Source organism: Budorcas taxicolor, chromosome 1 (assembly GCF_023091745.1).
Source record: "Budorcas taxicolor isolate Tak-1 chromosome 1, Takin1.1, whole genome shotgun sequence".
NCBI classification, from domain to species: domain Eukaryota; kingdom Metazoa; phylum Chordata; class Mammalia; order Artiodactyla; family Bovidae; genus Budorcas; species Budorcas taxicolor.
This window is the reverse complement of record NC_068910.1, coordinates 205539455-205552113: the sequence shown is the minus strand read 5'-3', so window position 1 is coordinate 205552113 and position 12659 is coordinate 205539455. Positions and strand designations below refer to the sequence as shown.

General features: G+C 50.6%; 1 protein-coding gene across 1 annotated transcript in view; it reads right to left on the bottom strand.

Annotated features, from left to right (window-relative positions):
* The window catches only part of FAM3B (FAM3 metabolism regulating signaling molecule B), a 58605-nt gene extending 51422 nt beyond the window's left edge, over positions 1 to 7183 (bottom strand). Inside the window, exon 1 of the mRNA XM_052649851.1 lies at positions 7165 to 7183. Coding sequence (XP_052505811.1) covers positions 7165 to 7183 — 19 coding nt within the window. The remainder of the gene's footprint in view (positions 1 to 7164) is intronic.
* Between the last annotated feature and the right edge of the window lie 5476 nt (positions 7184 to 12659).

Below are 12659 nucleotides of genomic sequence, written 5' to 3'. Positions count from 1 at the left end.
CACGGAAGTGGAAGCAGAACCCAGAATCAAGGTCACCTCTGAAGCTGACTGAGCCACTTTGTAACCAACCATTGCCAAAAGCCCCCTGATCATTACTAACCAGCTTCCTGACGCCCAGGTAGACAAAACGCCCGCTCCAGTAAACACACTCTGCTGTGCTTAGTTGCTCAGTCATGTCTTACTCTTTTCGACCACACTGACTGGAGCCCGCCAGGTTCCTCCGTCCATGGGGATTCTCTAGGCAAGAATACTGGAGTGCGTTGCCATGCCCTCCTCCAGGGGATCTTCCCAACCCAGGGATGGAATTCAGGTCTCCTGCATTGCAGGGAGATTCTTTACCATCTGAGCCACCAGGGAAGTCCAAGAGTACTGGAGTGGCTAGCCTATCCCTTCTCCAGAAGGATCTTCCCAACCCAGGAATCAAATTGGGGTCTCCTGTGTTACTGGTGGATTCTTTACCAGCTGAGCTACCAGGGAAGCCCAAACACCCTATAGCACCCCAACCATCACCTAATGCTTACCTTTCAGCAGTAACTTTGTCTTGAGGCTATAAAAATTGGCTATTGACCTATGAGAACTGTTGACTCTCCGTGGTCTTTCAGGAGTTGTCAGCCCGCTGAGCTCCCAACGCCCACATTATCTCTGCTGTTTGCTCTTAATAAATTCACTCCCTTCTGAAATGCTGTGTGTCTGGAAATTCTTTTCCAAACTGCGCTCAGACTGCCTCCACAGACATCCCTGGAGAGAATCTGTGTGGTTGACAGACTCCAGGATTCTCCTCTCAACTCCTGGGGACAAGGCACTGACCCACCCTTAGGTTCCCAGAGGCCTGGCGGACAGCTCTGTCCCTACACAGACAATTTTTTTAGATTTTACTCCGTAAAGAGTCCACAGATCAGGACTATGCAGCATTCCCCAAACTGCCAAGATCCAGGGATGGCCCAAGACCCTGCACAAGGGGACTCAGGGATGTCCCCCATCGGTGTTTAGGTCTAGTCCTGAGAACAAGAGGACAAATGGATGGATGGATGGAAGGAATGAGGGAAGGGAGAGAGGGAGGAAAGAGAGGGAGAAAGGAATGGAGGAAGAGGGTAAAACAAGAGGAGGGGAGGGGAGGGCAGGGGAAGACCCCACCCACCGGACCCCACACCTCCTCACCGCCTTGCTCTGTTCCCTCTCAGGCAAAGCACTGGAAATAACTGCACCCTGGAGTGGCCTTCAGGCCTCACCATCCCCCTGTGGCTCCAGGCAGCTGTGCTGGTCGAGGCCTCCTGAGCCTCTAGGCTGCCAGCCCCAGGCCCCTTGGATGGTCCTGCCCCGTCCACACCCTCCCTGGACAGCACACACCCTCCTGGAGGCGGGAGGTTCCCCCGTCCTGGGCAGACCCAGCCTCCTCTGCTGGCTTTCCCTGTCTGTGTCTCTCCACAGGATCTCAGATGACCTCACCAGACCATCGTCCGAGCTCTGGACAAGACTGCCCCCTTGCTGAACTGTCAGCACCCAGGATGCCTCACAGGGCCTCACAGGTCCCAGATGAAACCCTTGATCCTCCCCAGCTCCCCAGTCTGCTCCTGCCCCATGTCTTGCCCAGGACAGGCTCTGATGTCTGGGCCTCTCCCCGATTCCTCACGTTCCCTGCCAGGCCTTGGTGGGATCCACTGGCCAGGCTGCTGGGGCCCCGCCACAGACCTCTCTTCATCTCTATGGCCTCTTTCTTCCCAGGTCCCCCATCCTGGCTCTTCTCTCTCCCTGGTCGTGAACCTAGGTGCTGACTTATCACTGGAGTGTAATAAGGAATGGGCTTCCCAGGTGGTGCTATTGGTAAAGAATCCACATGCCAGTGCAGGAGATCTAAGAGACAGGGGCTCGGTCCCTGGGTTGGGAAGACCCCCTGGAGGAGGAAATGGCAGCCCACTCCAGTATTCTTGTCTGGAGAATTGCATGGACAGAGGAGTCTGGTGGGATACAGTCCATGGGGTCACAAAGAGTTGGACACAACTAAAGTGATTTAGCCTGCACCCATGCACATGATAAAGGACACATCTCATCTTTATCCCAGTTCCTGGCACAGAATTCCTCAAACCCTGATAACTTCCTGATTGGAGTGTCTGCTGTGGTTCATATGGGGTCCCTTTTATCCACACCAGAATTTATGCTAATGAGGTGGGTCCTGGGATAGTTTCCAGGGAGGGTGGCCGGCCATGCGAGAAAGACCCAGCCCATACCTCAGACCCACTCCCAACCCCCAGGAGAGGGGACAGAAAGGAGGCCAGCTCAGTCATGTACTGGTGATGTAATAAGAGCCCAGTGAAACTTGGAACTCAGAAACTTGGGGGGTTTCCAGGCGGGGAACACACAGATGTGCCAGGAGGGGACGTTCCCAATCCCCAGGGGCGTGGGCACAGGACTCTCGCCCTGGGCCCTCCAGGTCTTTGCTCGTGGCCATGCCTGCTGCTCAGTTGTGTCCCACTCTTTGTGACCCCAAGGGCTGTAACCCACCAGGCTCTTCTGTCCATGGGATTCTCTAGGCACGAATACTGGAGTGGGTTGCCACTTCCTCCTCCAGGGGATCTTCCCAACCCAAGGATTGAACCTGTGTCTCCTGCATTGACAGGCAGATTCTTTACCACTGAACTACTGGGGAAGCCCTGCATGTGGCTGGTCCTCCTGATTTGTATCCCAAAGGATAAAACTGTAATCGCAAATAGAGTGGTGCTTGCAATGTTTCTGTGAGTCGTTTCAGCAAATTACAGAACCCGGGCCCCACCCAGGAGTTGCGGGAACCCTCAGTTTTGTAGCCATCTGCTCAGAAGTGTGGGTGGCCCCTGAAGCCTGTGGCTGGCATCTGAAGACAGGGCAGCTTGCAGGGGGCACTGCCCTTAACCCCTGGGCTCTGGCGCCTCCTGTGGGTGGTGGGTGTCAGAAGTGAACTGAATGGGTGGACACCTAGTCTGTGTCAGAGGGCTGGTGACTCCCCACCCAGATCCCTGAGCAGAGACCAGTGGGTATTCCCCAGCCCCCTTTCCACCTCTCCAGAACCCAGCCCTGGGTATCCTCTTTCTCTGGCCATGATGAAATGCAAACCTCTGTCAGTCTGGCCGTGTTGAGCCCTGGATCTCAGCTCCCTCTTCATTCCTCTTACCTAGAGATTCCTTTCTCCGCCCAGCCCCCTCCCCCGCCAACCTGTACTAACATGGGGTAGGTTATATCCGTCAGTGTTGCAGATGCTTGGGCGGGGGGGGGGGGGGGGGGGGCGGCGCTGTCTGGTTAGCTTAGGTAGTCACCTGGTGAAACAGGACCCCTCTGTCTCACCTGGATCATTTAGCCTTTTTTCAAGTGCATAATCTCAACATCAATTCCCTCTTTTTTCCAACCTTGCAGTTTCTGAGAAGGTTAGAACATGATGTGGAGAAGGCCTTCTGCTGGGAAACGACTGAGACAGTGTGGTCATTGCAGTCCCTGGCATAGGGACATCTCCATGCTGGAAAAACCAGCCACAGAAAACACAGTGAGAGGCCAGGGTAAACCGGCATGCTGTCCCAGAAACTGTCCCTGTCTGTTTTCAGCTCCAGCCGCCCTGACCCACTGCCCTCTCCATGTGCACCCTGGGGATGAGCTTGTCCCTCTGCCCCCACAGCGCCCACCTCCAGACCCCTGGCCATCTGTTCCTTCAGTGGCCCGCTGTGCGGATCTTTGGCCTCCTGGGTGTGGCCTGCGCGGCCACCCTCAGGTCAGCCCGTTGGCGCTGCCCACCACATCTCCCCTGCAGGTCTGTGCCACACACCTGGGATGGCTGCTGGATGCGCCCTGAGTGAACCGTGTGATGCAACTGCTGGGAACATGGATTCGGCATCAACAGAGTCCCAGGTTCAAAAACAATAGTTCACTGTGTCCCATGTGTCAATTCACAAACAAGTGTTGTACTTGAAGAAAACTGGCAAAGCGGAGGTTATTCAGATCTTCTCAATGTTACACGTGAGATCTTTGAGCGAAGAGTTGCTGTTTGGTTTGGAGAAGACTGAAAGGGAGCGGGGTGCCACTTCTCTGATGCCTTTTCGCTCTGAAGGGAGGCATGGTTTTGTCCCCAGGTGAACAAGGACAAACTGGTGGCAGTGAAGGGGAAGATAATGAAGAGAGAATAAAAGCCCAGACATTCTCACGTGGAGAATCATGAACTTCTCACGTGGAGAATCATGAACTTGGAATTTGAACGTTTTCAAGTTCAAGGGGCTCCTAGGAAGGCTATAAAGAGTCTATGCTCCAGGGGACGGGTGCAGCTGCTGACCCCCAGGCCAGGCTTCCCACAATGGCTGGGAGGAGCCAAGATCTGCAGCCAGATCCCTCCTGGGGAGGGAGGGCAAACCCGCAGCACGCACTGGGACCAGTTTACGGTAAGATGAGGCACGGGCAGGTGGTGGAGCCAGCACCTGGGGCCTCGGTGGGGAGCATGGCTGAGGATTCCTCTTGGGAAAGGTGGGGGCTCAAGGACTTGGCTGAGACCAGCACCGGTGCAGGGGGCAGGGAGGGGGAGGTCTACCCCAGCAGGAGAGGTCCAGCACCTTCAGATGTGGAAGAGGAGACAGGAAGCACACGGAGTCCAGGAACTTCTGTGATTCTGCGACTCTGGCCTTTCCTCATAAGGCAATAAGGTTGTCATCGGCCCACAGACATGTCCTGAGCACTTCCGTCAGCAGTTACCCTTGCGCATTAGAGCAAAGCCCATCCTGGGCACAGGTAGGAAGTTGCAACTTCCTCCTCAGAGACCCTCTGTTAGGGCACATGTGTATATGCCCTGCCCTGCCCCCCCGCCTCAGATTCTTGGATGTTTCAGGTTGGCACTGACCACTTAGGCTGGAGGACAAAGCCGGTGCACAGAAAGGCAGGATACTGGTAAGGAGGGTCTCAGGATCCCCCCGCCCGTCCAATCCTGAACCCACAAGAGCACACTCGAGAGGGATTCCTTCCACATCAAGTGGACGAGGATGCTGTTTGTCACTGGCAGCCTCCCCACAGGGACCTACATCCCCTGGACCCCCGGGGCAGCCACACCTGCACGTCTTGTCCTCGAGAGGCTGGGGGCACTGAGGGGTGGGTGAACCAGACTTGGGTTTCAGCAGCTTTGAGGCTTCAGGCCCTGCTAGCCCCAGTGGCCACAACTGTCATAGTCCTGTCGATGAGGCTTTTCGGCAGTAGGGCTGGGAAGTGTCACACCTGAGCATCTCAGCAGGTTTGCAAGGTTCAAAGTTCACATGCCATCGCCCTTACTTTTAAGGAATTAGGATGACTGCTCCAGGTAGCTGCCCTTCTTCAGTCTGAGTGTCCTTCCTAGAGCCATGTGTCCTTCCTAGATCCTTCCTAGAGCCCCACCCGGGGCAGACCTGGGCCTTGACCGAGTATCTAGGGAAAAGCTACTTTCACGTATTGCCAGATCCTTAGCTCACAAGATCAAAAGTGGCATAGCTTTGACCTTTTGTGAGTATTCTCTCTGGCAGCCACACCCAGATAAATGCAAACTCGGTGTGATCTCAAAGCTTGATGTGAAAGGACCACATAGCTCACAAATGAATCACAAGGACTGCGTGTGAAAAAGTAGTAGGTGGGGGGAAAAGCAATCTAATAATATTCAATTATTTCCCACCAAGTCAGCAGCACGATAAGGATATACTAAATAATGTGTTGTGCTCAGATGCTCAGTCATGTCCCACTTTTTGTGACCCCATGGACTGTAGCCCACCAGGCTCCTCTGTCCATGGAATTCTTCTGGCAAGAATGCTAGACTGGGGTGCCATTTCCTCCTCCCGGGGATCTGCCTGACCTAGGGATTGAACCTGCGCGTCTTTTGTACCTGGCATTGACAGGCAGATTCTTTACCACTAGCGCCACCTGGGAAGCCCAAGTATATAATGTGGAAATAATGAAAAAAAAATCTTCCAAAAAGGCTATGATAAAAGTCAGTGCCCCAAGAGATATATTTTCCCCCAAGAAAAGAGGTGCATCTCCTTGCATTTATCCTACAAGCCATGCAAGTTACCCAAAGCAGTACTATTCATAGGAAAATGGTTTTGTAGAAAGCATGGATATTTTACACAAATACAACAAAAGTCTTAAAACTGGGCTTTCCTTCATGTTGGGCATGGAGCAGAAAGGCAGTGAGTGGGACTTTCTGCAGTGTGGTCACACAACCATAAGCTTCTCAGGGAGGAAGGAGATCGCCTGCCACCCAGGGATGGAGGGCTGACCTCTACAGAGTCCAGGAGAACGCTTGTGATCTTTTCATTTCTTCCCACTATGCTGCCATGCTCTGGGAGGAATCCAGATTCCTCAGATTTCGGAAGAAACAGCAAATCAATTAGAAAGGGAATGTGTGGCAGGGACCAGAGATTCACATGGACCCCATAGTGCCTGAATTCACAGGCAGGCGGGAGGGCAAGGCACACAGAGGCCACTGTTGGGAAAACGAGTGCTAGGAGATGAAATAGTGTCTTTCCTACTTTTTTCCCCAAACCTCCTGCAGGCTCAAGTAGTTTGGAGGTGAGGAGTGGGGAGTAGGGAGTCTTATAAAATGATGCTACCGGAACTGTCATAAAAGGGACAATGGGGCCTTCCTTGTTAATGAGCCCCCACTTCCCAGCCACCCGCAGACAGGTGACTTAAAACACTGTCTGTTTCTGCACTTTTCATAATTTCCCGGGTTCGTCGGGTGGACCTGTGGCTCAGGATCCCTAGCTTCAGCCCGAGGGACCCCAAGTGCAGTTCACAAGGGCCTCTGACCAGCTAGGGCAGCCCCCTCCCAGCCCAGGAGCGGGGTTGGGGGGTGGGGGGGCACGTGAGCACCTCCCGCCTAAGGGCTCACTGGGTTCCGCACTAGCTGCGCTCAGCTACCGCCTGCCTTCCAGGCAAAGCGTCACAGTCACTGGTTCCACCCTTTTCTTCGCCCTGCACGAGGAAGGGACAAGCGGGGACAGGCGGGAGGGCGGACGAAACTTCAGCCCACTCGCGCCGCGGCTGGATTCGCTTCGCGCATCCTTGATCCCCAAACAGAAGACCTTCCCCGTGCCGCCCCCACCTCTGGCTCCGCGTGGCGGGTCCCAGGAAGGGCGAGGGGGCGACTCTCCCGTGCCGGGCCCCCCTTCCCGCCTCCCTCCGGTGGGGGATTGCACTCACCAGCAGCCGCGGGGCGCATTTTCCAGGTGCGGCTCGGGCCCTCCTGACCCTTGGCCGCAGCTCCGGGCGACAGAGGAAGCCTCTCGAGGGCTGGACTGACCACTGGGCGACACGCCCTGGAGGGCAGGCCGTTGGCGAGGAGGGCGGGCAGATGCGTGTGCTGGTGTGGCAGGCGGGTGCGGGCGGGGCAGGTGAGTGCGGCAGGTGCCCTGGCGGCGCCCTGGAGCTTTGGGTCAGCAGCCCAGGCTGACTAGGGGATCAGAGAGAAGTAGAGGGTTTTGCTCTGAAGGGAGGACGCCCTCCCTTAATGGTTGGCGGCTCCAGACCCCAATTAACGTCTCTCAAGGTCAAGAGACTGCCAAGATAGCCATATTCTGAGTCTTTAGGCCGTTCCACCCGAATCCAGGTTCAAAGTCCAGGTCACCACGGCCACTGTTCTAAGGCTCTTCGCTTCCTCCAGAAGTTTCTGCCCACTGCTGTTTGCACAGCCCAGCCTCCTGCCTCTTGCTTCCTCCTTGACTCCGGGAGTTGATCGTGGAAAACAGAACAATGTCCCAGCCCCCGTGGTCAGGGTGGCAGGGCTGCAGGTCCTTGAGTTTCCAGGAGGCCAGGCATGCTTGAGAGAGAGGCCAGCAGATGTTGGAAGTGAGCTTCCCAGAAGATGCGCCATCTCCAAAGAGAAAGAGCTGCTTCTCACCCACAGATGGCTTGCACTCCGGATATCCATCAGGTTGTAGGGGCTTTTGAAAGTCACGGTGGACTCAGACTCCCAAGGGCAAGTTAAAGCTCCAAGAGCAGTAGGTCACTTTTGTGGAAAAAAGAGTTCCAGAGAGGCAGGGAGTGCCAACCTCTGGATCTATTGGCTCCTGAAGTTCCGTTTCCCTAAGAAAGCCCAGAAGATTCCAAAGTACCCTGGGTGGTGGCGAGGGGGCCAAGGAAGCTTGGCTGTGACCCACCCAGAAGACAGGGGTCTCTATTACAACTCCCTTCTCCGGGACTCCAGCTTCCCTGGTAGTTCAGCTGGAAAAGAATCCATTTGCAATGCAGGAGATCCCAGATCAATTCCTGGGTCTGGAAGAGCCACTGGAGAAGGAATAGGCTACCCACTCCAGTATTCTGGCCTGGAGAAGTCCATGGACAGAGGAGCCTGGTGGGCTACAGAGGCAAACAGTCCGACGCGACTGAGTGACTTTCACTCACTTCACTCCAGGACTCCAGAAGGGTAACCGGCTTGAGCATGGCACATTTCAGTCTGGATGCTCTTTTGAGCTGCTTTATAGTGCTACTCTGGAGAAGGCAATGGCAACCCACTCCAGTACTCTTGCCTGGAAAATCCCATGGATGGAGGAGCCTGGTAGGCTGCAGTCCATGGGGTTGCTGAGTCGGACATGACTGAGTGACTTCACTTTCACTTTTCACTGTCATGCATTGGAGAAGGTAATGGCAACCCACTCCAGTGTTCTTGCCTGAAGAATCCCAGGGACGGGGGAGCCTGGTGGGCTGCCGTCTGTGCGGTCGCACAGAGTCAGACACGACTGACGTGACTTAGCCGCACAGTGCTACTCAGAAGTCATTTCCCAACTATTCCTAACAATTACACTAAACACTGTGAATCAGCTCATTAAAGGGAGTGTGGGTTTCATCTCATCTTTGTCTTGAGCTCATCTCATTTCAGAGATGCAGCTTTTATCTCTGAGTTTGCTTTCATTTAAAAAAAATGTGGTCAAAAGTGCTCTTAACATAAAATTTATCACTTTTTACCAAATTAAAATAAAAGTACACTTTTAAGCGAACAGTTCAGTGATGTTAAGACTACTCACATTTTTGCACAATGGAACTCTAGAATGTTTTTATCTTGCAAAACTACAACTCTGTTCCTGTAAATCAACTTCCCATCCCCTCCCCACTAGCACCTGATAACCACCATTCTATTTTCTGTTTTCAGACTTTGAATAGTTCGGATATCTCAGATAACTGGAATCATACACTGTTTGTCTTATTATGACCAGCTTATTTCCCTTAGTATAATGAACCTGAGGTTTATCTGTGTTGTAGTATGAGACAGGATTTCAGTCCTTTTTAAGACCAGATACTATTATCATATGTGAAACAGATCATCAGTCCAGGTTCGATGCATGAGACAGGGTGCTCAGGGCTGGTGCACTGGGATGACCCAGAGGGATGGGATGTGGAGGGAGGTGGGAGGGGGGTTCAGGATGGGGAACACATGTACACCCATAGCTGATTCCTGTCAATGTATAGCTTTGCCAATATTCATGTCAATATTACTTTACAATATTGTAATTAGCCTCCAATTAAAATGAATAAATTTTAAAAAAAGACCAAATACTATTCCATTATATGTATAGGCCACGTTGTCTTTATCTATTCGTCCCTTGATGAACACTTGGGTTGTTTCCACCTCTAGGCTAGTGTGAATGATGCTGCTATGAACATAGGTGTGCAAATATCTTTTCAGTTCTCTTGGGTATATACCAGAAGTGGGATTGCTGGATCATATGGTAATTCTATTTTAATTCTTTTGAGGAACTACCATACTGTTTTCCACAGTGGCTGCACCATTGTACATGCCTAATAAGTCCATTTCACAAGTGTTCCAATTTCTCTGCATGCTCACCAACATATTATTTTTATTTTATAGTAGTCATCCTGAAGGATGTGAGGTGATAGCTCATCGTAGTTGGATTTCTATGTTTCTAATATATCAGTATTGTTGATCATCTTTTCATGTGCTTTTTCGTTATCTGTGTATTATCTCTGGAGAAATGTCTATTCAGGTCATTTGCCTATTAATAAATCTGGTTGGTTTTGTTGTCGTTGAGTTGTAGGAGTTCTTTAAATATTCTGGACATTAACTCATGATCAGATATATGGTTGACAAATATTTCCTGCAATCCATAGTTTTAACTGTGAGGATTGTGCCCTTTAATGTGCAGAAGTCTTGTTTGATGTAGTTTTTATTTGGCTCATCTACTGTTCTTTTTGTTGCCTGTGTTTTTGGTGTCATACCCAATATATTATTATCAAATCCAATATCAGGAAACTTTCTTCCTGTGTTTTCTTTTAAGAGTTTTACAGTTTTAGGTCTTGAATCCACTTCAAGTTAATTTTCTTGTACATGGTTTAGGTAAGGGTCTGATTTAATTCTTTTGCATGTGGATATTCAGTTTTTCCCAACTCTGTTTGTTGAAAAGACTTCCTAGTCTGTCTTTATGCCAGTACCACACATTTTGGATGACTGCTGCTTTATAATGGAGAAGGCAATGGCACCCTACTCCAGTACTCTTGACTGGAAAATCTCATGGATGGAGGAGCCTGGGGTCACGAAGAGTTGGACACGACTGAGCGACTTCACTTTCACTTTTCACTTGCATGCATTGGAGAAGGAAATGGCAACCCACTCCAGTGTTCTTGCCTGGAGAATCCCAGGGACGGCAGAGCCTGGTGGGCTGCCGTCTGTGTGTTCGCACAGAGTCAGACCGACTGAAGCGACTTAGCAGCAGCAGCAGTAGCTGCTTTATAATAAGTTTTGAAATCAGGAAGTGTGAGCCCTCCAACTTTATTCTTCTTTTTCAAGGTTATTTTAATTGTTCAGAATCCCCTCAAATTCCGTATGATCCCAAGAATGGATTTTTCTATTTCTGCAAAAAGCAGAAATATTTTGATAGAAATTGCACTGAATCTGTAGATTGCTTTTTGTAGTATAGGTGACTTGTGTGTGTGTGTGTTAATTCCTAAGTTGTGTCTGACTCTTTGAGACCCTGTTGTAGCCTGCCAGACTCCCCTGTCCGTGGAATTCTCCAGGCAAGAATTCTGGAGTGGGTTGCTATTTCCTTCTCAAAGGGATCTTCCCAACTCAGGCATCAAACCTGGGTCTCCTCGACTGCAGGAAGATTCTTTACTGTCTGAGCCATCAGCGAAGCCCATGGGTAGCTTAACAATATTAAATTTTCAGATCTATGAACACGGGATGTCTTTTCACTTCTTTGTGTCTTCTATAATTTCTTTCAGCAGTCTTGTACTTTTCAGTGTCCTTTCTTAGTTAGGTTAGGGTTTGCTTTCAGTTTGCTGTAATCACCGTACATCCAGACCCCACGCCTGATTCTCTCTCTGTCTATGAGAAACTTCCTTAAGTCCTCCTTAGCAACACAACATAGGATCCATGTCTGGGGAGCTGTATTAAGGAATTTTCTTTAAAGAAGAAATGTTGTGTACACACACTCCCATAATGAAATCTATGGGAGTGACAAATGACTGAGTGATTGTTCGAATAAATTACTGTGTCACCGCTTTTAACTCTATAAAGGAATTTAAAATGATTGGTGTCAGGAGCATTCATTACTTGTAATACACATGAAACATGTATGTGAAATACGTGTTAAGTGGCAAAGCAGGAACAAACAGTGGACACTGGTACATATAAAAAGACTGGAAACACATCAAAGTGAAAAACTGTTTCATTTCCTGGAGCAGACTGGAGTGGGTAGCCATCCCCTTCTCCAGGGGATCTTCTGGACCCAGGGATGGAATCCAGGTCTCCTACATTTTAGGCAGATTCTTTACTAACTGAGCCACCTGGGAAGCTGGTATAAAGCCACATTACTTTTAAAATTTTGAAAATAAATGTGCACTGAAAACTCCTATAACCTCTGCTTCATCCTCCCCTCTATAGCTCATGCTTCCCTGGGCCACCAGCTCATTCTCAAAACTCTCCTCTCTCAGCCCCTCCCCACCCAGCAAGTCTGTTTCATAGGAGTCCCCTCTCCTCCACAGCTACTTCCCCGCCAAGTCCAGAGTTCCCTTCTCAGAGACCACCACTGTCCCAAGCATTTCCTGTAGCCTTCAGAGCTATCTCACCCAAGCCCACATATGATTCCCTCATCCTTTCTATACACATGCTATAATTTTGTACCTGGTATTTCACGACCTACCTTTTATGTTATAATATCCCAGAAAGCATCATATACACGAGCGCACACAGACTTGGTCTGTTATAGTGGATTCCTGTATTCTTTTCTACCGTTGGATTCTTTTGTTGTTTCATTTTTTCTATTCTTTTTATTGTTTGATGAACCGTCTCTTACTGTTGGATTGTAGATCTTTTAACCATATTTTTTACTGTTGGGTGATCCTTTTCTTTTTAAAAAAATTTTTTGGCTGCCCTGGATCTCCACTTGGGCTTTCTCTAGTTGCGGCAATCAGGGGCTACTCTTTGCTGCGAGGCATGGGCTTCTCATCGCAGTGGCTTGTCTTGTTGCGGAGCACTGGCTCGAGGCGCACAGGCTTCAGTAGTTGTGGCTCCTGGGCCCTAAACTCAGTAGTTTGGTGCACGGGCTTAGCTGCTCCATGGTGTGCGGGATCATCCAGGAGGAGAGATTGAACCTGCGTCCCCTGCATTGGCAGGCAGATTCTTATCCACTGTACTGTCAAGGAAGTCCTCTATTCTTTAAATAGGCTACAGAAGGGCATTTTGT